At 39.8% G+C, this 25,785-nt stretch overlaps 3 protein-coding genes across 22 annotated transcripts; 2 read left to right on the top strand and 1 right to left on the bottom strand.

Moving 5' to 3' along the window:
- The first annotated feature begins 117 nt into the window (after nucleotides 1–117).
- On the top strand, nucleotides 118–7,909 carry LOC6734400 (disco-interacting protein 2). 4 transcript variants are annotated; one of them, XM_016182043.3, is made up of 16 exons: nucleotides 118–568; nucleotides 939–1,010; nucleotides 1,084–1,491; nucleotides 1,549–1,925; nucleotides 2,249–2,339; nucleotides 2,441–2,993; nucleotides 3,108–3,448; nucleotides 3,510–4,832; nucleotides 5,202–5,311; nucleotides 5,370–5,451; nucleotides 5,502–5,606; nucleotides 5,664–6,033; nucleotides 6,095–6,755; nucleotides 6,816–7,261; nucleotides 7,318–7,466; nucleotides 7,525–7,909. In XM_016182043.3, exons 1-16 carry the CDS (start codon nucleotides 496–498, stop codon nucleotides 7,626–7,628), a joined length of 5,265 nt encoding a protein of 1,754 aa, XP_016029665.1. In that variant the 5' UTR covers nucleotides 118–495; the 3' UTR covers nucleotides 7,629–7,909. The 4 variants fall into 4 exon arrangements, with proteins under 4 accessions (XP_016029665.1, XP_016029667.1, XP_016029666.1 ...); XM_016182045.2 differs by having other exon boundaries at nucleotides 5,151–5,311; XM_016182044.2 differs by having other exon boundaries at nucleotides 1,546–1,925.
- On the bottom strand, nucleotides 7,841–10,971 carry LOC6734399 (probable G-protein coupled receptor Mth-like 14). Of its 3 annotated transcripts, none has more exons than XM_016168030.3 (8): nucleotides 10,833–10,971; nucleotides 10,039–10,172; nucleotides 9,531–9,953; nucleotides 9,273–9,462; nucleotides 8,796–9,219; nucleotides 8,656–8,732; nucleotides 8,471–8,589; nucleotides 7,841–8,411 (listed from the first exon to the last, which is right to left on the bottom strand). In XM_016168030.3, the coding sequence occupies exons 2-8, from the start codon at nucleotides 10,152–10,154 to the stop codon at nucleotides 8,156–8,158; spliced, it is 1,605 nt and encodes a 534-aa protein (XP_016029662.1). In that variant the 5' UTR covers nucleotides 10,155–10,172; nucleotides 10,833–10,971; the 3' UTR covers nucleotides 7,841–8,155. The 3 variants fall into 3 exon arrangements, with proteins under 3 accessions (XP_016029662.1, XP_016029663.1, XP_016029661.1); XM_016168031.3 differs by lacking the exon at nucleotides 10,833–10,971 and adding an exon at nucleotides 10,537–10,669; XM_016168029.3 differs by lacking the exon at nucleotides 10,833–10,971 and adding an exon at nucleotides 10,249–10,480.
- Nucleotides 10,972–11,086: 115 nt separating this feature from the next.
- Nucleotides 11,087–24,169, top strand: LOC6736217 (nucleosome-remodeling factor subunit NURF301). 15 transcript variants are annotated; one of them, XM_039293428.2, is made up of 15 exons: nucleotides 11,270–11,411; nucleotides 11,789–12,184; nucleotides 12,638–16,537; nucleotides 16,599–16,982; nucleotides 17,042–17,365; nucleotides 17,428–17,918; nucleotides 17,985–18,852; nucleotides 18,910–19,040; nucleotides 21,313–21,514; nucleotides 21,561–21,929; nucleotides 21,994–22,489; nucleotides 22,554–22,658; nucleotides 22,723–23,086; nucleotides 23,423–23,507; nucleotides 23,572–24,169. In XM_039293428.2, the coding sequence occupies exons 2-15, from the start codon at nucleotides 11,896–11,898 to the stop codon at nucleotides 23,775–23,777; spliced, it is 8,214 nt and encodes a 2,737-aa protein (XP_039149362.1). In that variant the 5' UTR covers nucleotides 11,270–11,411; nucleotides 11,789–11,895; the 3' UTR covers nucleotides 23,778–24,169. The 15 variants fall into 15 exon arrangements, with proteins under 15 accessions (XP_039149356.1, XP_039149355.1, XP_039149362.1 ...); XM_039293427.2 differs by having other exon boundaries at nucleotides 17,982–18,852; XM_039293426.2 differs by having other exon boundaries at nucleotides 17,979–18,852.
- The last annotated feature ends 1,616 nt before the right edge of the window (nucleotides 24,170–25,785 follow it).

Below are 25,785 nucleotides of genomic sequence, written 5' to 3'. Positions count from 1 at the left end.
CGATTAAAGTAACAAATATAGATATAACAAATATAGAGTTTTTCTAATTATAACGGTTCTATGCCTAATATCATTAAAAATAACACTTAAATTCGTGGTTCGATTACTTGGGCAGTGTGGCCGCGTCTCGAAAAATGAAAAAGGCTGTTGCCTCAAGAGAATGAAGAAATAGTTATCAATTTTTCGCTAGTTCATAAAATCGATTTGTACTGCTATTTTTCTTTGTTTACTTTAATTGTGCAAATTCGTAAAAGACATTCGTAATATCGTGTTTTCTAACTAACCCAAAGTACTGGTGCTGCGCAAGTACAAATGTATTTATTTGCGTCGGCAAAATGTGAAATACAATAAATGGCAAATCGATCGATTTTTGACAGCGAAGTGGGAAAGTAGCGGTGTCTGGGTGTGTTTGTGTACTGCGACCAGCCAAAGTTTAGACGAATCCTCCAAGGAAGAGGATAGAACAAAAGCCTGAAGCCACTCTTATCATCTACCATGGAGCACACTGCCTCGCTGCCTGGCTACGTCCGCGAGAAGCTCGCCGAACTGGACTTAGAGCTGTCGGAAGGTATACCTATTTGAAATAGAGCCCGTTTGTAGTACACACAAAAATAAAATATTGTTGTTAATGTGCGGCGACTGAGTTGTAGAAAATCGCGTGAAAACTGTGGCAGACGTAGTCTGGTCTGATTCAAGTCATTGGGTACTTGTCGCCCCCAATTGGGATTACAAGTGCTGTTCTCGGCTTTTGCTTCGCTGAAAGCTGCCCACATGTAGTGGGGGACCGACCAATTAAAAGAAAAGTGTGTGTGTTGTGTTGTGTGCAGTGGCTTTCAGCATGAGTATATGATTCAGTCGCTATTACACGCTTTTCCAATAACGACAAGGCCCAGCGGACATATTAATCGTTAAGAAAACATTCCCATCCGCTTTTCTAGGTGACATTACGCAGAAAGGCTACGAAAAGAAGAGGGCGAAGCTGTTGCAGCCGTTCCTTAAAAAGCCAGAAGGTATGTTTGAAAACTTTGGTATTTGGTCGTTTGGTCGTCACCAGCTAGCTTTTGATCCTTTTGTTGTGCACAGGCGACAAAGTGAAAAGTACGCCGCCACCGCCATACTACAACGTTAAAAATGCCAACAACAGCACCAACCACGGAAACATCAATAACGACGGCGTCATTGTGTCCAGCGAGGGCTACAGCTATGTGACTGAAGTGCCCTCCCTCTCCTCCTCGCAGCAAAGACATTCCAAAAAAATCGACTTCCATCAGCCAGCCGCCATGAGCTTGTCATCGACACCTCAGAGCGGAAATGCTGGGGCTCCCGGCTACGAAAATATGCGACCGCAGGGTGGAGCAGTCGGCGATCCCGGGTATCAGAACACTCGCGAGCCAAGTGCTTTTCAGAACCAACAGTCAACTAATAATAGTCAGCATCGTCAACGACGCACACAGCGCAAAGTAACGCACAATGAGAAGCGTTATCATTCTGGTTAGTAGAACAAGTTACAGCAACAACATTTTACTCTGATCATCTGACCCCTAGAAGTACGACAAGAGGCTGTGCAACAGGCCCTTGCAGCTCTCAAGGGACGACCAAAACCCAGCCTTCCAATGCCATCGAAGCGCACATCTGTATTAAACCGAAGCCCTGGGTGCAATGATGAGCTGGACTCATCGACGGATGACGAATCCATACCCGAGGAGACAATTTCCCCCGACAAGGAGTACAATTATCCGCGGGATCATATAAGCAATAGCATACTGCCACCAGAACCGATAATTAAACCTCCAATTCGTGAATCATCGATGGGTTCACAGCAGCATGCGAGGCCAGACGTAAAACAGAACCAAATTCCAAATCAGAAGTATACGGCACCGAATAGCGCTCCAGAAAGGCGACCACCGCAAAACTTACCTCCACTTGTGAGTAATATAATAATAATACATTTAAAGAAGAAAAAAAGCTAGCTTCGACAATATTGCAGTATATATTATTGTTATACTGTTCCGATGTGAACTAATTAAAATCGAAATATAGAAAAATCGAAAAATAGAAAATGTATTAAACGAATTATACTCTTTAACTAATGTATAAAAAGTTAAAACTCATGATAAGAATCAACGAAGCTATGATTTTATTCTAATAGATTGCTTTGTAGAATTGAAGTTAGGGTATATAAACGTTGGCAGATTGCAGAAAGTTGTATTAATTAAATTAAATAATTAATTAAATAATCATTACACAGCCAACTTCAGAACCTTTAAGTTCGGACTGTCCGCCGATTGCATACAAGCGAGAGAATGACTTTTCGGACAAAGCGTTTAAACAAAAACAATGTAAGTAACTTAAGAAACAGCGGAATTAAGTAAATTCCATTAAAGCGTAGTTTATGTGTTTCTTGTGTGATTTTCATAATGTAATTATCGTTTGTTTTTAGACAACGCTCCCGACATCACACAGTTTAATAATGCTCATCGTGCTGCGGATCGAGTGACTCGATATGTTAATGTTTCTCAAAATGAACTGAACGAGACAGATGCCAATGGAAAGTGGAAAGTATCGGCTAAGATTCAGCAACTGCTTAACACCCTTAAAAGACCTAAGCGTCGCCCACTACCGGAGTTCTATGAGGATAACGACATTGAACTGGAGATTGCTGCCAATACGAAGGATCCCAATGCTCCCAAACCGGAGGGCAGCACAATGACTCCTGTGCAAGGCGAGCAGCTATCCATACCTGCAGGACTTCCAAGAACGCTCGAATGCGCACTCCAACGATATGGCACAAACTCGTTTAAAAGTCCAATGGCTACAGTGCTCGATCCGAATGGGAAGATAACAACTACCTTAACATATGGCAAGCTACTTTCGCGCGCACAAAAGATTGCCCATGCTTTGTCCACAAAAATATTTAGCAAGGGTCCTGAGCAAGTAACACTGAAGCCCGGCGATCGTGTTGCCCTGGTTTACCCTAATAATGACCCCTTAAGGTTAGTATGTGTGTTGGCATTCCTTCGAAATTCGTTCATTTCAAGTCTCTAAAGAGCAACACAAATCTTTGATGTATTTTAAGGTGTATACAATATTAATTAGATAAATTACAGTTTCATTACAGCCTGGTATGGGTGTATGTTTCGGGGGTTAGTACCCCTTCCAATAGAATTGCCGCTGTCTAGCTCGGATACACCTCCGCAGCAAGTGGGATTCTTATTGAGTTCTTGTGGCATAACTGTAGCTCTTACCTCAGAAGCTTGCTTAAAAGGTCTTCCTAAATCAACCACCACGGGGGAAATAGCAAAATTAAAGGGCTGGCCACGCTTGCAGTGGTTTGTGACTGAGCATTTACCTAAGCCGCCCAAAGAATTCAACGTTGGCAATTTACGGGCCGATGATTCGGCTGCAGCTTATATAGAATACACGACAGATAAGGAAGGCAGTGTTATGGGTAAGTGCAACATATATCAGCATCCAAATATTTATAAATAATTACTTAATCTGTTTTACAGGAGTCACTGTTACTCGCGCAGCGATGATCAATCATTGCCGTGCTTTGACTATGGCCTGCCATTATACCGAAGGCGAAACAATTGTGTGTGTCTTGGACTTCAAGCGTGAAGTTGGATTATGGCATTCGGTCTTGACATCCGTTCTGAATGGTATGCACGTTATTTTCATACCCTACGCATTGATGAAATTGCGTCCGTCAAGCTGGATGCAATTAATAACAAAACACCGAGCTTCTTGTTGCTTGGTTAAGAGTCGTGATCTACATTGGGGACTACTCGCTACTAAAGATCATAAGGATATATCGCTTTCCTCTCTACGTATGTTGCTGGTAGCCGATGGAGCCAACCCCTGGTCGTTATCCTCATGTGACCAGTTCTTGAGTGTTTTTCAAGCTAAAGGATTACGCTCAGATGCAATTTGTCCATGTGCTAGTAGCTCTGAAGTATTTACTGTTTCCCTTCGGCGTCCTGGGCGAGGATCTTGTGGATTTAGTCCGTCAGCTACTGGACGTGGTGTGCTTTCAATGGCAGCACTATCACATGGAGTTGTACGCGTTGACAGTGAAGACTCATTAACATCACTCACCTTGCAGGACTGTGGTCAAGTTATGCCAGCAGCACAAATGGTAGTGGTTCGATCGGAAGGACCCCCTGTGCTGTGCAAAACCGATCAGGTCGGCGAAATATGCGTTACTAGCGGATCCACAAGCGCCAGCTATTTTGGTCTCGACGGAATGACAAATTCAACTTTCAAGGTTCAGCCTTTATTGGAAGAATTGGAACAACCAAAAGATGGAAATGGCACGGTGAACATTATTTCCAAACCAATTGGCGAAGACTTTTACGTTAGATCAGGCCTACTGGGCTTTCTTGGTCCGGGAGGGTTGGTCTTTGTGTGCGGGTCCCGCGATGGGCTGATGACCGTAACCGGTAGAAAGCACAATGCGGATGACATTATTGCCACAGTGTTAGCTGTGGAACCCATGCGGTTTATTTACCGAGGACGCATTGCTGTATTTAGCATTAAGGTTTTGCGCGACGAACGCGTGTGCGTAATTGCTGAGCAACGTCCGGACTGCTCAGAGGAAGAAAGTTTCCAATGGATGTCACGTGTTCTGCAAGCAGTAGACTCCATTCACCAAGTTGGAATTTACTGCCTGGCATTGGTTCCACCGAATCATTTGCCAAAGACTCCTCTTGGTGGCATACATTTATGCGAAGCACGACGAAGGTTCTTGGAGGGATCTCTCCACCCAGCGAATGTTTTAATGTGCCCACATACATGTGTTACCAATCTACCAAAGCCACGGGAGCTACATCAAGGTAAGTTCTTCGCATACTTGATTTTAAAGAATTGTTACAAATTGGCTTTTTGGACTTTCTGTGCTTTATTTACCTTAATAAAATACAAATATTGCTTTCCTCTATTTTTAACCACCAACCCTTCAACAATGCTGCGATTACTTCTATGACCACAACAACACTCACTGCAAAAACCAAATAACAACACTGTATTATATCGACAACAAACACAAATGCCAACATAACTAATGAAATCGCATAAATTAATCACTTCTGTAATGAATCCTTGTACAAAACCGATAAATCATTCTACTACTAACCATTCCTCAAACAAATAAGGTGTGCAAACTGCCGCAAAATTAAGCTCATCATCTGGATGTGGTATTACAGACACGGGTGTAGGACCAGCCTCTGTGATGGTTGGAAATTTAGTTCAGGGCAATCGCCTTGCTGAAGCCCATGGACGGGATGTTGGCCTAGCAGAAGATTGCGAAAGAAAGGTTGGTTAACATGTCTAATGTCAAAAATTGCGACTAAAAAACTGTCAAACTTCAACAGCCACAACTGATAACAGGTGTGTTGCGTTGGCGAGCAAACACGTCCCCCGATCATATAATATTTACACTGCTAAACTCCAAGGGTAAGTTTGGTTCCTTTTTAAAAGAAACGAATTCTAGACTTGCGCTTCAGGTGCCATCGCGAAAACACTGACATGCTCTGAGTTGCATAAGCGGGCAGAGAAAATAGCGGCATTGTTACAAGAACGAGGAAGAATTGAGCCAGGAGACCACGTTGGTAAGTTTTTCTATGTACACACTATAGGAATGCTAATATAGTCCGATTTTCCCGCAGCGCTTATATTTCCTCCAGGTCTCGATTTGCTGTGCGCATTTTATGGATGCCTATATTTGGGTGCAATACCAATTACCATTCGGCCTCCACATCCACAAAATTTAAATACCACGTTACCCACTGTTCGGATGATTGTTGATGTCTCTAAAAGTGGCATTGTACTCTCCATACAGCCGATTATTAAGTTACTCAAATCTCGAGAGGCAGCAACCTCTATTGACCCAAAGACATGGCCTCCTATATTAGATATTGATGACAACCCGAAACGCAAATATGCGGGCATAGCCACGGTCTCCTTTGACTCTAGCGCCTATTTGGACTTTAGCGTATCAACTTGTGGACGTCTTAGCGGTGTTAACATCACGCATCGGTACATAGGTCGAATTGAGTTTTAACGAAATGTGTGTATTCAATTTTTGTCTATCTAACAGATCTCTCTCTAGTCTGTGCGCCAGTTTAAAATTGGCTTGTGAGCTGTATCCTTCTCGACATGTTGCTTTATGTTTGGATCCGTACTGCGGCCTTGGATTTGTTATGTGGACTCTTATCGGAGTATATAGTGGCCACCATTCTATACTTATCGCGCCCTACGAGGTCGAAGCAAATCCCAGTTTATGGCTGTCAACTCTATCTCAACACCGCGTTCGCGACACGTTCTGTTCATATGGTGTAATAGAGTTATGCACAAAAGCTCTCAGCAATTCTATACCTTCCTTAAAGCAACGAAACATAGATTTGAGATGCGTACGGACGTGTGTCGTGGTGGCAGAAGAGCGTCCCAGAGTGCAACTGACCCAGCAGTTCTGCAAGCTCTTTCAAGCCCTTGGTCTGAATACGCGCTGCGTGTCAACTTCGTTTGGGTGTCGTGTAAATCCGGCCATCTGTGTCCAAGGGGCTAGTTCTGCAGAGAGTGCTCAAGTGTACGTAGATATGAGAGCATTGCGAAATAATCGTGTCGCTTTGGTGGAGCGTGGAGCGCCAAATTCGTTGTGTGTAATTGAATCAGGTAAACTTTTACCAGGCGTAAAAGTGATAATAGCAAATCCCGAAACCAAGGGCCACTGTGGCGACTCGCATTTGGGAGAAATCTGGGTAACAATTTACAAACTGCATAATTATCCTATCAATACTAATTTATTAATTTTTCCTAAGGTTCAAGCTCCTCATAACGCAAATGGTTACTTTACAATTTATGGTGACGAAACTGACTACAATGATCACTTCAACGCGAAATTGGTAACTGGGGCCACCTCCGAGCTATATGCACGTACTGGATATTTAGGATTCTTACGCCGCACCGAATGCTCGCAATCAGCATCACTGCTTGACGAGACCACACCAAGTGTGGCAAGTCGCGATAGTGATACAGAATCTTTGAATTCGATAAGTCAATTGCAACTAAATTTTTCAAATGTTTCCTTGGGTGGAAATTCCGAGCATAGCCTGGTAGGCGGCGCAAGCAATGCTGATCAAGAACTACACGACGCAGTGTATGTAGTCGGAGCTGTTGATGAAGTGATCTCTTTACGTGGCATGAACTATCACCCAATTGATATCGAAAATTCGGTAATGCGCTGTCACAAAAAAATTGCTGAGTGGTAAGATTTAAAAGACGGGCTTTTTGAAAAAATCACACATTATTTTTTTTAATCAGCGCCGTTTTCACCTGGACAAACCTATTAGTCGTTGTTGTCGAGTTGGACGGCAATGAATCAGAAGCTTTGGATTTGGTTCCCTTGGTCACAAACACAGTATTAGAAGATCATCAGCTTATAGTAGGCGTTGTAGTGGTTGTTGATCCAGGTTTGTGATACATTTTTTTATAATGATAATTATTCATTTTGTGAACTATTGTTTCTAGGTGTGGTGCCTATTAATAGTCGGGGCGAAAAGCAACGGATGCATTTACGGGATGGTTTTCTAGCCGACCAACTGGATCCCATATACGTAGCATATAACATGTAAATACACAATTATTCTTATGATGAAATCGCCGTATTAAGAAACGTTAGAAAACGTTGTCTTCGTATCATAATTCAAAACAATCGCAATCGACAAGAAACAGAAATGGCTCATTTTGGTAACGCACGCATAATTACACATTTCCTTTTAGAGTATTAGCAAAGATGGTAAAACATTCTTACAATAAAATGACTATTTAACTTTATATGACCATATAAGTGACAGCAAACATTTAATATTTAATAGTATTTGTATAAGTTTAAATAAACCACAATTTACACAAAGTTGAGTTTTCACAAATATGATTGGGAAATTGTTCGGTCATGTGGCCCGCAATAACATATATTCTATTAAAGGATATCAGGTTCAGCCGATCAATTTTTGAATGTTTTTCTCTTTTCATCAATTTGATTTGGTTATAAGCACATCATTCTTTGCAGGTCAAATAAACCAGAATTTAATATAATCATAAAATTAATGTAATATTAACGGCGATCGTAGATTTGAAGTAATGTATTATAATTGTATATCTATGTGGGACTATTACTAAGAGCTTGCAGCTCTGTGCCTTCAATTTCGTGGGAACCACGATCATACCACCACCTTAATATTATTGTGCGACGCCTGCGCACGACTAGAAAAATTAGCAGTACCCAAACTCCCTGGAGTCCATTCACCATGTCGCAGAGTATCAGGTAATTCGAATTCGATCCCGAGTAAAACGTTATTATTTCGAGCAGCCAGCTTACGACCATTATTATTCCAAGTAAACTGACACATTTAGCGCTAATGGCAAAAAATTAAAATAATTTTTTGTGTTAGGACTGTAATAAATGTGCACTCACTCTTTTTTAACATCTTCATACTTTTGTTGGTCAAACAAACATTTTCGCTCCTGAATGTTTTTTTCAGCCTTGGCGTAGCCGCTTATACGTTGAAATCCGAAGAACGATATGATGTTAATCTAATAATCGTACATTATTACAGCATTAGCATAAAACAAAAAACTGGTACGAAAAGAAGTGCTTACCAAAAAACTTAGAAAAAGTATAGTAGACACTGGAGGAATAAAGTAACGTTGGGAATCTCGGATGGATTCAGTGAGGCCTTTAAATAATACACCTGTTATTACTTATGCTCTAAAGTATTATTGTTCTGTTAATTACTTGCCTTGCAGAAAGTAAGACGGCATTCCTGGGAGTCCCTTTTGAACAGTTAATGCAACTATTGTGGCCGGTCCAGAAAAAGCAAAAACAGCGTAACACCCAAAATTAAAGGTGGCCCAACTCTTTGAGCATTGAATGCAGCAGGGCAACTTGTACCACACATTCAAAAGAACATTGAAGCATATGCACAAGTACCAGAAGAAATAACTTAAAATACAAAACTGTATGACGTAGCCAATGAACCCTTGGTTCGGGATCCCATAGATGTGCACAACGGAGTGCACAAAGTATCCAGACGCCAAGCACAGGGACATCAAACTTAGCGAGAGACCATGCAAGTTGCGCAACAAGCGAAGTGTCATGTGCAAATAACTAACTAATAGCAGGCAGGGCATAGATATTAGCATAAGAACGGCAACAAAAACGACCTGAAATAATATTCATCCATTGGTAAATAGAAATTAATGTCACATCGACTTACTTTTGCGAAAGCAATTTGTTCTTCCACTTGGGTTACACATGTAAAGGCAAACAAGTGTCCCGACTTATCAATATCCAAGCAATAATGTTCTTTCACTGTGTACGATTCGTTGCCAAATTTGTCGATGATTAATAGCGAACCGTCTTGCAGAACGAAGAAAACGTCCTCTTCGTCGTCGTACAAAAGAGAACTAATTTTGCAGAGGAATGTGTACTTCGATTAAATTAAACATGGGGATGTCTCGCTTCGCTTACATACCTGTTGCACGGATTTCCTATGTCGTAGTCGAGCGTTGTCTCAATCTCCAAGTCTTCAATGCAGTTATCGAACAGAACTGCACTTATTATAGTCGGTTCGAAGCTTAAGAGTCCGTTGTCGCACATAGAATCGCTTTGATTTTCCCGATATATATTTAAGTTTTCTCCATGTGGGCAGCATTTTCTTAAACGCGACGATGGTGTTGCAACTGGTTGTTTTCTGTACTTTTCCCGTTGAGAACAGTCCGCTGGATCTAACGGGTTGTCTACAGGACTTTGAACAGGAACAGAGGTTGCGAACCTAGCACCTGATTGAATTGTTGCAGCTTCTGTCGAATATGTTTGAGATACATCCAGTGTTGAATGTATTGAGGCGTCCAGAACCTCGGTCGAAGTGCTATTGAATGTGTCTTCATAGGAAATACTAAGCAAAGCAAATTATATTATAGAAAATGCAAAGAATTCAAAATTAGTATTTTTCGAAAACAAATGTTTTGAGCATTTCTTACTTTGAGCTGTTTGATCCCTTCAAACTGTTATTTTCAGTGCTTATCTGTGCGGAGGCGTTGAAAAACGTTTGTAAACTGAATAAAGCTAGAAGAAAATTCCAGTGGCCTAGATTCATATTGCCTTTTCAACCAATCTACAAGAAATATATAACATAAAATTAATAAAACAAAATTGCCGAGCTCGTTTACACAAAAAGCATGTAAACAAACCAAATTTTGACATTAGTTAACTGGTGTGGGTAACTGGTAAGATATGGGTTATCTTATCTCTGTGAGATACCAAAAGAGTGCGTTATCATAATATAACACATGACGTCAGACGAATGTGGTAGCACATTCCTTAGAATTGATCAATACTCGGAAAATTTCACTCATCAACTTATACAAAAACCGCGTTAAATGTCAATTTTTAGGCACTGATGTTCTGGTTAGACCCTATTTTATTCCATTATTGTATTTTGAAAAATAAACTATTTATGGCGATCAGTGTTTACGTACATGTCAAATAATTTATTTTTGCTATTTAAAATGCAACCACTGAGGTTGATTAATAAAGTAATACTAGCGAAAAAGGAGCTTGTATTCTGCAATGGAATCAGTTTGTGCAGGTGATAAGATAACAATGTTTTCAGGGCTTCAAAACAAATTGTTTTCCTACATTTTTATTCCTTAATGATTTAAATTATTATTAAAAATAAACAAATTACTCATCAAGCAGAATTAAAATACTGTAATTTAGTATTTTTAGAATAATTTTGAAAATGTTTAAATAATAATAATATAAAAACCCTTACCAGTAAACAAAAAATCGTAGCGGCATCTTATTATCGATAACATTTTTAACGTATTTTCCGTGATCGGCAATCCGCGAAATAAATTTATTTTACCGCATCCAAATACTTTTTAAATTTTTAAGATAGTGAGCAGAGGTAATGTTGATTTTGATCACAAGCTAACGGTTTTTTTTAAACGCCCGCACAACACGTCGATAAATATAAAAATACATCTGTCAGTGCGGTTCAGTGTAAATGCCAAAAGCAACCCTGTCTATATCGTTTGTGCAACCTTAAAGAATTATTTCTCCAAGCCGACCGCAAGAGGACGCTTCTGGCCTCACGCAATAGAAGAGTCGCTGGGATTGGCCGACTGTACACCGTCTTTAGCTATGTTCAGAACTGTAATGTTAGGTAAAAGTGTCTTTCGCAGTGTGCTGAAGATTGTTAAAAATATTAGAATATATCGTGTTAAATCCTGTGCAATTATTCCGCAACATGCTGGGTAATTTGCGCAGTAAACCCATGTGTTAATTCTGAATGAAGAGTGACATTTAATCAGTCTCTAAAATTTTCACGGTTGCTTAAATGGCGGACAATGTGCGTTGGCTTCATTTCATCGCACTCGCACACATACAATCGAACTTGGTGGTGCTGTCCAGTGCCTTTGCCGTCCAACACTAGAAGCCAAGAATGTGTTTTGAATACATGTACTTAATGTATTTAATCGGGACCGTTATTCTGAACTAAACAAGCTCTTTTGGCGGTTTTTTTTTAATTCCAAATTTGCGCAATACGAAGAAAGTAAACACCCAACGACAAACTTTTGACGATCTGATCGATTTTTCCCCCACATACGCTGTTGAGTAAATGTGTGTTTGAATGTGTCCCGTAAATACATAGCTAGCTGGGTGCGAGTGAGATGCGGTGTGCGTTCCCTGTGTCACCGTGTACTAATGGGTTCATTTTCGTTTCAGATCTAATGTGCAGCTTCGCAGCGTTAACTTGGAACAATATCTGAGGAGAGTATCCCCACGCACCCCAGCACACAGCCAGATAAATACGCAAGGCGGAAACAAACAAGATGAGCGGTCGCGGCAGCCGTAAACGTGGACGTCCGCCAAAGACGCCCAACGAACGCGCATCAGGACGCTTCAACTACCAGCTGCTCAAGAAGCCCAAGTATCTCAGCGAGGGAAAGTCGCAGCCCAGCACTCCGTCGGCATCCAGGGGCATTTCTCCACAGAGCGACGAGGGCAGCAGGAGCAGCCACAATAACCACACCAATCGCAGTCGCGGGAGCGCCGCTAAGAGGGGACGAGGCCGCAAATCCGCCGTGCAACCGAACACCAGCAGCTACTCTGGGAGGAAAGGTGGGTTAAAGGGGCACCTACACTCGAACATGGGAGTAAAGACTTACAGTTTCGCTCTGACCAGTTCAAAGACTAATGGGGAACATCATGTGCGATATATTTTCAGAGCGTTCATTACAGCGGAGAAAACTTCGATTGTTTTGAATGCTACTCATACTTCATATGAGTTTTCCTGTACGTTAAAGAGCTTCCGCTTCATAAAAGATCAAATTTAATATTTTCGTGACAACCACCACCGTGCGAGTCAGTTTCAGTATCTGCTCCTTATAACAACGATTATTTTTGAAATCCTTCAACAAAAAATCTTTCAGTCTAGTTGGCTTGAGTTTATTAACAATTACTTAAATACGATTCAGTAGAAATTGGGTCTACCATAGCAGTGACAGTATGTCAGGTTTTATGCACTTAGGTGTTGGTCATATTGGTTCTAAGAGTTACTGTTCCTTTTTTCAGGGTACGAGTCGGAGTATCACTACGGGTCAGATTTTGGGGATTCCGAAGAAGATAAATCCGATAATGAGGATGATATGCTGCTTACTCCCAGCGACGACGAGAGCCTAGAAGTAGCCAACGAGAGCGAATCAGAATTTTCCGTGTGCAGCTTTAACCAAAATGGAGTTGGTCGGCCGCCACGTCCTCCTAGCCCAGAACCTGTGTGGCTGCAGGAAGGTCGACAGTATGCAGCGCTTGATTTGCCGGACTCGTCGGAAGATCTTTTCATCGCTAATACACACGTTTTGCGCGCGCTCAGTATCTATGAAGTACTGCGACGATTTCGCCACATGGTCCGCCTTTCACCATTCCGATTTGAAGACTTGTGTGCAGCGCTGGCTTGTGAGGAGCAAAGTGCATTATTGACGGAGGTACACATAATGTTACTTAAAGCGATTCTTCGAGAAGAGGACGCGCAGGGTACACATTTTGGCCCGCTGGATCAAAAAGATACGGTTAATATAAGTCTTTACCTGATTGACTCTATAACGTGGCCGGAAGTTTTGCGAAGCTATGTGGAAAGCGATAAGACGTTTGATCGCAACGTGTTTCAGATTTTAAGCCAAACTGAATACCCGTACACGGGCATTGAAAATCGGCTTGAAGTGCTCCAGTTTCTGTCAGATCAATTTTTAACCTCCAATTCTATACGAGATGTAATGCTGCAGGAGGGGCCTATTCATTATGATGACCATTGCCGCGTATGCCATCGGCTCGGTGATTTATTATGCTGCGAGACGTGCCCTGCTGTCTATCATTTGGAATGTGTGGACCCGCCAATGAATGACGTACCTACTGAGGATTGGCAGTGCGGGCTTTGCCGCTCGCATAAGGTAAGTGGCGTAGTGGACTGCGTGTTGCCACAGGAAAAACAAGGCGTGCTAATCCGGCATGATAGCCTCGGTGTTGATCGTCATGGGCGCAAATATTGGTTTATTGCACGTCGCATTTTTATCGAGGATCAGGAGGACTTTACATGCTGGTATTACAGTACGACAAGTAAGTTAAAATTGCTGCTCAGCCGACTGGACGCCGAAGAACTGGAAACTCGTCTGCATAGCCAGATTACAGAACGGAGAGACGAAATCGAGCGCCAAATGAAACTGACTGAGACCTTAACCAATGAACACAAACACACGAAGCGTAGTGTTATCGAAATCGAACAAGAGGCTAAAAATGAACTTTTGGAGAAAGAGGTCCTTGACGAGGATGAAAAAGATGTTGATTCTAAATCTGAAGAGGGAACAAAAAAACCAGAAGAATGTAAAATGGTCACGCGTCAAAAATCCAATCAGCTGACTAATGGTACTTTGTATTTCAAACTTGGTATGGAGCAAGGATTTAAAAATTATGTCAACCAGTATTCAACAAATCCGATTGCACTCAATAAGCCGCAACGAAACGAGGAGCGAGATAAGCGACGCCATCTGTCCCATAAGTTCTCGTTAACGACGGCTTCTGACTTTAAATGGATCGGTATAACCATGGGAACTACTGACAATATGATAACCACTCTGAGGCAAACATTGATCAACTTCGAATCCAATATAGCAGCTTCCTTTTTAAATATTAACTGGGTAGTTAACAAAAAAATTTGGAATGCTGCGGTGATGAACGCCCGTCGACCTTCTGAATTTGCGGTCGTATTGTTACTTTTTCAAGCGTCCCTTAAGAGCGTTGTTTTTGCCAACGTCTGGCATGAGCAACTCGGGCACACAACCTTGCAACGCATAACTAGTGCCGAACGAGAAGAGCGAAAAAAGCTGGAAAAGCGAGAGAAGCGCGAGCGGGATGATGAGGAAGAACGTAATCGCTTAGCATTTAACTACATAAAGTATACCCTGGGTCTCAAACATCAAGTCTGGAAGCAAAAAGGAGAAGAATACCGGGTACACGGACAATGGGGCTGGCTTTGGCTCTCAAGCAGTCGACGCTGTGGTGTTCGTGCACGGCGAGCCCAGCCACTAACACACAATAGAGTCTACGTACATTACACCATGGGAGAGGAAAACGACGTAAATGAAATTATTTTAGTCGACCCACGCACCCAACGGTTTATGCAACAATGTGAGTCAAGCAATGTGGATGGACAGGTGTGTCATTATTTACCGGACCAATATAAAAATGTGAAAGTTATAGAAGATGTTAGGGAGAAAGTCAAAGGGCACATCGACGTCAGCAAAGCACTTAATGCTCCAGGTCGCACTTATTATTCGAAAGTGGCTCGCAAATCTAGGTTAGATGATCTATTGGATCGCCGTTTAAAGTTGGCCGAGGTCGAGGAGCAGATGGCTTCTAAAGTTCCTTCTGACACGAAGCCGCTTCTTGTTTCTTCTCAAAATGTTACAGCCAACAGCAAACAAACGTTTCTGGAGAAGCGTTTACTTCGCCTTACTGAAGTCCAAGCAAAGGGGGGTCCTGCAAACGTAAACTTGGAACTTGTTAATTCGCTGGCTAAACAAATTCAAACCGTGCGCTTACAATTTAGTCAGCTTAATCGATTTGCTAAAGTTTTTCGTTGCTACACAAAGGAGTGTAACACCAATTCAAATGCTGTATCTCAAATAACCCAAAATACTTGCTACTCTCCATTATGTCTTCAAAAAGCTCGGGCCAAAAAGGAACTTCTTTTGCTGTTGCGAAAGGCCCATACTGCCGGTAATGGCTCAAAAGAGACAGTTGCCGCTATTTTGGGCGCTGTTAAAAAGCCATCTATTCTCGAGCAGAAGCTGACGGAGGGTAAAAGAGAATCATCTCAGGTGACCGTGGATGATCCCGAAGAGGGGAAGCCAGCTGAATCCGAAGCGCCGTTGGATTTACTTCAAGATTGGGAACATGCACGAGCGCACGCCGTTCCTTTTAGCGATTCTTTATTGACCGAGTGCCTGCTGGTTGACCAGGAGTGCATAACCAACACGAGAATTAAACAAGAGGGGGATGCCAGTGGCGGAAGCAATACAACTCCTGACTCGAACACACAAGACTCCGATAAAATAGACTATATTGAGAGTATGGACGTTTGTAGTAATGTTGAAATTGAGAGTACCGAAGACTCCATTGTTACGGGCTTAAACTCTGGGAACGCTGAAGATGTCGATATGACACCTGGATGGCGGCGAAAGCGTAACCAGAAATCGAAAAAAAGCTACATCGGCACTAAGGATGTGTTGGATCAGACGTTAGACAAGGATATACCACTTAACAAACAGAACCGCAGATTTCCCATCACTGCACGTCCGGTTAAGCGCGAATGTGTGAAAAAATACGAACGAGAGACATTTGAGAATGGAACCGAGCGGGTCTATTCGACTAGTTCACCTCGGGGTCGTGTATACCTCCTTAATGACGCAGCCAAGTTGTATGAGCAAGCTGTAAAAACTGAGGATAAGTCAACGATATCCAAAAAGCCATCATACTCTCGATACCCACTTATATCAAATTTTCTTACTCATAAAAAAAAGCGTAGCCTTTTAGTGCTACCACGATTTGAGCTACTGAAACTGGCTCGTCTAGGTGGAAAAACATCGACAAATGGTTTTCATCACGCAGCGAAAAATAACACAATTTGGCAGTATCAGTGCTCGCGTCCCCTCTTCCGAACCTGTTGGTCCTATAGAACATCTAATGCCACGTCCTTATCCAGCCTAGCACTTCAGCTACGAATATTGTGGTCGTGTCTCCGCTGGGATGACATGATAGCAAAGCCACCATCCACGGATGGGAAGCATCAGGTTACTACGGATACTGAAATTGTAACATTGGAATTGCTCAAACTTCGGCATTCAGGACGCTATGGTGAGAAAACAAGCTATTTGCGACGAAAAGTTGTTATTCCACTTGAAATGCCCAAGACTGTAAGAGGTGAGAATTAATGTGCATTTCCGTAAAGGCATTCAAAATTAATTAATTTTTCGTTCCACAGAAGTAACATCTATACGATCTGGACTGCGAAAACGAAAGCGTGCTGAATCTCCTCAGCCAACCGAGCCACAAATAAGCGAGGAATGGGTCGACGAAGATAAATTGGAGCTATGGGAAATTAAATTTATGGGAGAAAAACAAGAAAAGGCACGCCTATCAGCTGTCACCCGATCTGTAGCATCCCGTCAATTGGACGCAAGTGGTAGTAGTGGTTCCAACACTTCAACTAATGGAGCTCTTGGCGTCGCCGGACGCGTCCAACTGGCACCTAAGTTAAGTGAAGATGTTAAAGAAAAAATGGAACAACAATTGAAATTACAGCGCGCTGTTCATCAGCAGAGAAAATTGGTTGCAACTGGCGAAGTAACCCGTTCTGTGACACCAGGTAAACTTTTTAAGTTTTATTCATAGGGAGGAACTGATCATTCTTATTGACCATTTCAGTTAAAGGCCAGGTTATCGGTAGCAGGCGTGTCATTGTTAAAAACCCTGATGGCACAACTCGAATTATTCAGCAAGCAGTTACGCAGGTTTCAAGAACAGGAGGAGCTAATACTGCAGCAGCAGCTGCTTCACCTACTGTAGGAGGCTCGACAAGCACGCAGTCAAATCCATCCACATCTACACCGCATAAAGTACAAATTATAAGGGGCCCAGATGGCAAAGTAAGCGTACGCGGGTTAAATCCTGGGCAGCAGCTGGTTCAAATGCCGGATGGTAAACTCCATGTGCTGACTACCACAACATCTTCAAATTCGGCGGGGCAAGGTGGGTCATATTTAAAAAAGCTCAAATCCAATATTACTAATTTAATATATTACCATTTCTAGGAAACAAAATAAAGGTTCCCATTAAGCCAGCTTCTGCTTCGTCGTCACCCGCCATCAGTTCAGCACAGACTACTACAAATCCAGTGACGCCAATGATAAAGCAAATTGCAGTTAAACATGTCACAAAAAATTCAGCGACCCAATCCATAGCATCATCCTCGCGAGTAGCATTACCGCTTGCTCAAATTAAGAATAAGTTGTTACTGGCCCAACAGCAGCAGCAATCAACATCTTCATCACCAGCAACTTCAACATCCCCCGTGCAAAAGATAGTGTCAAAAGTGGTTAACGCTAGTACCTCTGGGCAAGCTCTACAGCAAGTACTTGTGCAGTCTGGGTCAAAACTTGTATTGGGCCAAAACGCACAAGGACAAAAGGTTATTATATCTACATCGGCGGCACAACAGCAAGGAACATCACCGGTTCAACAGCAGCAACTAGTACAATCGCAACCAATTCAGCAGTCACCACAACAGATCTCCATGACACAGGTCGGTAATCAACCAACGCAAAAAGTAATTCAGCAAATTGTTAATACCAGCAACGTGCAGCAGCAGATAGTAGTTGGCGGTCAACGGATTATCTTAAGCCCTGGTCAAACTATTGTTACTCAGAGGAATGTGCCGCAGAGTCAAGCATTGCAGATGGTTCAGCAGCAGATTCAAACCCAGCAACAGCAGCAGCAACATCATGTCGTCCAGCCTCAGCAACAATTTGTGGTTCAATCAAACCAAATTGTACAATCTTCGCCAAGTGCACAAACCAAACTGGTTAAACAGCTTGTGGTTCAACAACAATCGCAGCAAACCATTGAAGAAAAAACACAAATCAGCACGACTGATAGCAATGAAACTGGCACACAACAAGTCTTGGTTCCAAATTCAACTTTAGCCCAGCAGTTAGCACAGGGCAAATTGCAGGTGGCAACAGTGAATGGGCAACAAGTAATCGTAAAACCGTTGGGAAATAATCAGGCTCAAATCGTGGCACATATTAAACACCAAGGTGATGGGAACGCTCACATCGTTACAAGTAATTCAGCCACTGCAGTACCTCAAGCTAACCCACAGAACTCACCAGTCAAGCAACAGGCTCTCCCACCACAAAGTCCACAACAAGTCGTTGTGCAGCAGCAACAGATACATCAACAGTCACCTACAAACTTCGAAAGTGGCGTTACCCCAATAACTCAACAGCCGGTTCTCACCCAGACTGTCCAGGCCCCAGCCCAACAGCAAGCCTTGAGTGTTGAGGAAAGTCTTTTGCAGAATCAGCCGCCTGGAACAGTAATTAAATGTGTCACCGCCCAAGTATTGCAAACCGAGCATGGTCCACGTATAGTATTGCAAGGCCTGGTGGGCAACGATTTCACTGCACAACAACTGCAATTGGTGCAAACGCAGGTGAAGCAGCAACTAATGAAGGGTGTGTAGTTCTATTGTATATTTTGTTGCCTTTTAATATCTCCCACTTATATTTTAGCTCAAGAGTCAAATGGCAAACTTGGTGTTTTAGGCCCAACAAAAATATACTTGGCGGTACAGCCGGAAAATGCAGTTCAATCACAGCCACCTCCTCTAACACCTGTTCACCAATCGGCTGCGCATCAGCAAGTGAGTAGTTTTTAGTTGTAATTATAATGTAAAAGTATAAATGAGAAATAGGAACCAGGACTGTGAGGGTTGCATTTGCTGATTCTCGACCGAAATGCCAATTTGTTTTTGTTCCATCCTACGTTTAAGTTTAGTTTCTTATTTATTGAACCCGAGCGGCATGTCGCTGCTTCACTTGCACTTTCTATACGTTTCGTTTGGTACACCTAATTTGTTTGTTTGTTGTATTTTAATGAACATAAATTAAATACATTGCGTTTCCTAATTTGTATACATTCCTAAGCTGTAAACAATAACTTATAGTTTCCAAGTACAGCAACAGACTTATTGAAATATGAACCAAGGCTTACTATTGCAAAATAATTATTCAACAAGGAATTCTCCACACAGGAGCTCGATATTTAAAAATACATGATACCGTTTAATTACTTGAATATGTCATATTTATTTTGTTTACCTAATTTAAATAATATAAAAATGTATTTAGCTTAAAATTGTGAATACCTTATTAAATATAAGTAAATATTACATAGTGAGTAGGAAGCACATTAAGCATATTAACTTAACAATAATCCAGACTGTCACCTAATGTTAAAGACCAAGGCAAAAGTATTAGAACAACTTTGCTCCGATTAGCTTTTCTTGCCTGAGGGGCATTTGGTTTCTAAGTAATACATAGAATATTTGTAAATTGTAAAGCGCTTTTTGCAATAAAACCTATTATGCAACTACACTAATTGTGACCAGCTCTGTTTCTTTTTTACGAATAATTTTCGAAATCAGTCATCCATAGCATAATTTAGCAAGCTCTCAATGTTTTAATCTTTGAAATACTTTTGCCCCCACTTAAATCTATAAAAATGCTATCTTCATTAAGATCGTTCAGCCATTGGCTGAAAAACAACTTTTCGTGGGTGTAAAAGGTTTCTTCTTTTGGAATTAATTTTAAACCAGCAACCACAAATGCACAATTTTAATGTTGTCTAACTACCGAATTTATCTTTGCAATACTGATATCATAAGATTAGTGGAAATACTGTTAAAAGTGGCATTAACTACTATATTAACTAACTACATAAATTGAGCCGGGACGTGTATCAAAGAAGAGAAAGATTTAAATGAAACGTTTACAATGGATTTATAAAGTGAATAAAAATAGAGTATCATGTCTAAATTTTTGCTATAATTATTTCAGCTCATATACATACACACTATAAAGCCTGCAAATGTAGGAATTTTTAGGCGTGTGTCTAATCTTATAAAATTGTGTATTCCTCCTTAATTCAATAGCCTAAAAACCACAATGAAAATATGTTCAAAAGTTTGTGAATTTTTGTTTCTGAATTAGTTGGATGATTATTTGCAAATTGGCCTTTGTGTTGACAAAAAGCGCATGCTTCATATATAAGTAAGAAGAGAAGTCTGCAAACGTACCTTATAAATCTGTGCAAGAAAAGAATTTATACAGAGCTAATAGACTATAAATATAAATCAGATATCAGTTGAATTCACTTTAGGATTACAAAATCATTGGTCACAATTTTAATGGCCAAGTTAAATTTCCATTTTAATTCAAATCTGGTTTAAAATACGAACTGCTGAAGAGATTAACCCCACGCAGAGTTTTAGTTGACTGGCATATTTGAAGTTATACAAATTAAAGGCAAGTCTTGTTTTTTTAAATGGAAAATTAAGAAAAGATTTCTCCATACAAAACGCATGTGCTTATGTCGCGACTGAACTAGATTTTCTGACATGTCCTTTATAATAAACACAAAGGCTTTACCATTTTTATAATCATCTCATCTAAATCGAAATGAAGTTTACACTTGTCCAAAATTAAATTTTGCAATAACACGGCCTAATACACCTTACATATCCTTACACCAGTTTCATAGCATTTTAATCTCTTTTACACAAGTTGCATTATAATTTTAAATCCATTTTAAATACTATCCTATCTCTGTAATAAAAGTGTCATATACCTTAAAATCAAATTCATGCTTCCACTGCTTAAAAACGTTTAACCATGCCATAATGTCACGTGTCAACAACTTCAACTCCTAACCACGTGTTAATCTCTTCGACAACTACAACAACTTCAATAAAACACATTAAAAGGTTGCCTGGAGTAAATTCTACAACTGATCTCTGATTAAAGTCAGGTAGGTGTGTTCGTAAATTTTGTTCTTTGAGCTCTTAGTACTCGTTCATATTAACGCAATCAAATTCTCAAACTTTGAAAATAACTTACATTTTTGGAAACGATTAGGTTGGTGGCGGCGTATCAATAGCTTATACTCGTATGATGAATTCGAATTATTTTGTGCGAGAAATTGAAGAAGAAGAAGATTATGATGATGAGATTATCGTCGTCTGCAGTCCGCCGAATCAAATTGTTCATTCACCCCCATGTGAAGTATTCGAAGGTAGAATTTTAGAAAGTGAATTGCCGTGCCGCACCAACAATAATTGTAAGCCAATTTTGCAAGCAAAAAAAATTAAAAATTTATAATCTAGTTCTAGTTGAAGATCAAGACAATATTGAGCAGCATCGCCTAAAATATGAAAGTGAAGACCTTAAACGATGTTCATTGCAGACCAACAACATCGAAATCGACGCCGATACGCTAGCAACAACTTACGAAGCCAATTCAACTATTAAAGATATAGCCATTAATAATGGCGATGATCAGGAAAACAGTAAATGTGCAGAAACAGAAAATTCTAATATTACAACTAATGAGTCCTTTGCCGGTACATCTTCCCTATTAGAGGGTTCAGAGCAAAAGGAACCAACTAATCTTGCCGGCTTCGATATATCAGAAACAGACTTAGAAAATAAACAAAACGAAAGCTTCGTTGTTACCAGAGGATACATACAGAAGTGTAAGTGTTAAAAAATGAATAAAAGTATAAATGTTTTTGAAATAATAAGTGCCATGAATTTCAGCTATTTCAAATGCTTTGAAACAAGGTAATTTAAGTCCGGAACTTGAAGAAAAACTTGTTTGTATGCAGAAGCAACAAGAAAATGCGAATTCGACGAATGAGTGGGAATCATGCTCAAGGAGCAGTGTGAATGAGGAAGCACTTACTTCCAGTCGCCAAACCGATGACACTGAATGGAAAATTCGTACTTCCTTAAAACGCCCAAATGCTATGACAACAAGCAGCCAATTTAATCGAATTTTAAAAAAAAATCGGAGCAAGAATGACGAAGTCGCTGAACTTGGAGAACAAAAGCAATCGCAGTTGGAACGTCATAAAGAATTGCTTAAAAAAAATATTTTGCGCAAGCGTTCCTTATTAGAGCGCAATTTACAAAGCGAAATACACGAAGATGTAAAAACTAAAGTCCAAAGACATGTACGCCCCTTAAGTAACGCTTCACCGGACGAACATAGCGAAAATGAAAGAAGTGGCGAACCAAATTTAGATTTTAAACGGTACTTATACGCGTAGACTTGTGTGAAATATGATATATCTAATAAAACCTAAATCAAATTGTAGGACAGAGGTGCAGAACCCCAGACATGGCGCCGGCCGACCAAAAAAGTTGACAAGAAAAAAGGAAAAGTTGTATTGCATTTGCCGTACTCCATATGATGACACAAAGTAATGCAGAAATGCATATTCTTAACGCACTGTTAATTAATATATTTTAATTGTTTCTATGTAGGTTTTACGTGGGGTGCGACTTGTGCAGCAATTGGTTCCATGGGGATTGTGTCAGTATTACCGAGGAAGCTTCTAAAAAACTATCGGAGTTCATTTGCATTGATTGCAAGAGGGCGAGAGAAACGCAACAGCTTTACTGTAGCTGTCGTCAACCATACGACGAGTCACAATTTTATATATGCTGTGATAAATGCCAGGATTGGTTTCATGGCCGTTGCGTTGGAATACTTCAGAGCGAAGCAGAGTTTATTGATGAATATGTTTGCCCTGAATGCCAACGCAAAAACGATGCTAACGCTGCAAATATGAAAAAACTGACTCCAAATGACGTTGAAGAGCTGAAAAACTTAATTAAGCAGATGCAGGTAATAATCTTAAATTTATAATTTTTTATTTATTATTAGGGACCTTACATACAAAATACAATTTTTGAATAAGTATAATTTATTCTGTGTTATATAAACCAACAAATATTGATGGTATTAAGCATGTTAAAATACGGCCATATTTGTACAATTTTTGAATTAATATTACAAAGTAACGAACAGAACGAAAGTATTATAGAATAGTTGGGCACAGAGAGTTGAGTTCAAGACAAAGTGAATAATTCTTCATACTCTTTACCCAATTGACTCGTAAATATCACATTCATTTCTGGCTAACGGAAAAAGTAATGGAATAAATATTCAATCTCCCTACAGTTACACAAAAGTGCTTGGCCATTTATGGAACCGGTTGATCCGAAGGAAGCACCCGATTATTACAAAGTGATTAAAGAGCCAATGGGTATGTAACACAAAAATTAAATTTATCCGAAAACTAATAAAATAAGGAAATTTTCGTTCTATAGATCTCAAACGGATGGAAATTAAACTCGAATCAAACACCTATACGAAACTAGCTGAGTTCATAGGCGATATGACAAAAATTTTTGACAACTGCCGTTACTATAACCCAAAAGAATCATCCTTTTATAAGTGTGCTGAAGCACTAGAGTCATACTTTGTGCAAAAAATTAAAAATTTTCGCGAAAATGTTTTTGGCCAAAGGACATAAGAAATAATAGCCCCTGAAAACTTTAGAACAAACGATTATAGTTTATAAAGACACTTCTAACAATTTGAAAATCGTTATTCAGTTATGTATTCTTATTTTGAATCAAATGTTATATATACATATATTATCAATAATAAATACGTATAATTAATAATAATAAATAATGTACATATTGACCGTATTCAGTAACGTAGACCAGTATGCAAAAAATTTCATATTCACCAGACATTTTTAAGATTAAGTTAAATCGCCTTTGTACAAAACATTAAAGTGTAAATAAACAGCATGCATTTCATTTGATATCCTTACCATATGCTGTAGGTTTTAACTTAGGCGTATGTAACTTGTAAAAATGCAAGCTTATAATAAATGTTCAGCATATTTTGAAAAAACTTGCATTTTCATTTTTAGTCTTTGGGTTTACTCCTTACTGGGCTTTTAAATTCACACCTATTCAGCGAAAACGAAATATACTTTAAATATCATATTATTATTATTAATCGGGTTCTTTAGTTACATAGGGTACATTTTAACAGTCAGAAGTTTGCTTCGCAGTGAAGATACCCTTTATGATCACATAAACTATATATCTATATTCTTGATCAGTATCTGCAGACGATGCGATATAACAAAGTCCGTCAGTCAGTTTCTACGCAATCCAGTCTCTCAGTTTTAAGGCTATATACATGGATATATAATATATATATATATATAATATATATATATATATATAGTTAAAAAGTTTTTTAATTGAGCCGAACAAATGATCCGTATTTAACTAAGATCAACGCTGAAAGTTAAATTGTTTTTATTTGTCGAACAAATGATCCGTATTTAAACTAGGATCAACTCCGAAATAAATTAAACACTGAATAAATTCGGTTGTGGTTTTTATTAAATATCGGTTTAAGACTTATTGAACTTTACAGTATAACTTTCAACTTAAGACTAATTTCAAATGTGAGTGAGATTGAGAAGGGGTTACAGACATAAAGAATAGAAAATAGCTTTAAACGGTAAAATCATGTGATGTTCTTGGATGTTTACGTTAAGAAGAGCTTTAGAGAGAGCAGACGAAACTCAATTAACTGAGCGTGATGAGTTGGCGTGAATACGTCACTTCCCTTCCCTTAAAGATAAGCCTATACTTGGGCTGGGACTGATGGATATAGTAAGGGTAGTGGAACTTTTTCCATTCCAGTTTGTGGTGGTGTGTCCTGATTTTGGTTTTTTCTTAATTTTAGTTTAGTATACATCATTATTCTATATATTTCATTAATTCATTTGTGGGTATTGGCTTAAAATTACAGATTGGATTTAGGTGCTTAATTATATTGGTGACACATTCATTGTTTATTTCTTTATTTTCATTACTATACACTTTGTTTTCCTTTTCAAAATATAATTGTGAATCTATGTAGTCTAACTGGTAGCCATTTGAATCGGGGTATGGGTTTGATTAATTTTCTTTCGTTTTTTGAATTGTGTTTTGTAGTAATGCATAGCTCTGTTTCTATTAGTAATTTTGTAATGGTCAGGGTCTGTTTGTTCTACGTTTTTGGTTGGTTTATATGGGTTGTCCAATTTGCCTTTTTGTAATGGTCCTTTTCTGTATCTTGTGTCGATATCGTGGTCTTCTCTACCTTTGTTTAATTTGTCTATTTTAGTTTTCTTTAGTTCCTGCGTGTTCAAGGTAGGTTGTCCTGCGTATAAGAATATGTGAGCGGGCGTTTGTCCCGTGGTGTCATGTTTTGTTTTGTGATTGTAAGTATAAAGTATAGTTTCTATTTTACTCAGGTCTATTTCAGTATTTTTCATAGTATTGATTATTCTTATTTTTTCGTTAATGGTCTTATGAAAACGTTCTATATCTGCTACTCCTGTTTTCGTGGTATTTAGCTGTAGTTCCACTCCTTCTGTTTCTAACCATTCTTTTAATGCTAGACTTGAAAATGCACCATCTCTGTCTGCTTTTAATAGCTTCGGTTTTCCCAATTGATTAAATATG

Source organism: Drosophila simulans, chromosome 3L (genome assembly GCF_016746395.2).
Source record: "Drosophila simulans strain w501 chromosome 3L, Prin_Dsim_3.1, whole genome shotgun sequence".
NCBI lineage: Eukaryota > Metazoa > Arthropoda > Insecta > Diptera > Drosophilidae > Drosophila > Drosophila simulans.
The sequence above is the reverse complement of the archived record's forward strand: the minus strand, read 5'-3'. Positions and strand labels throughout refer to the sequence as shown.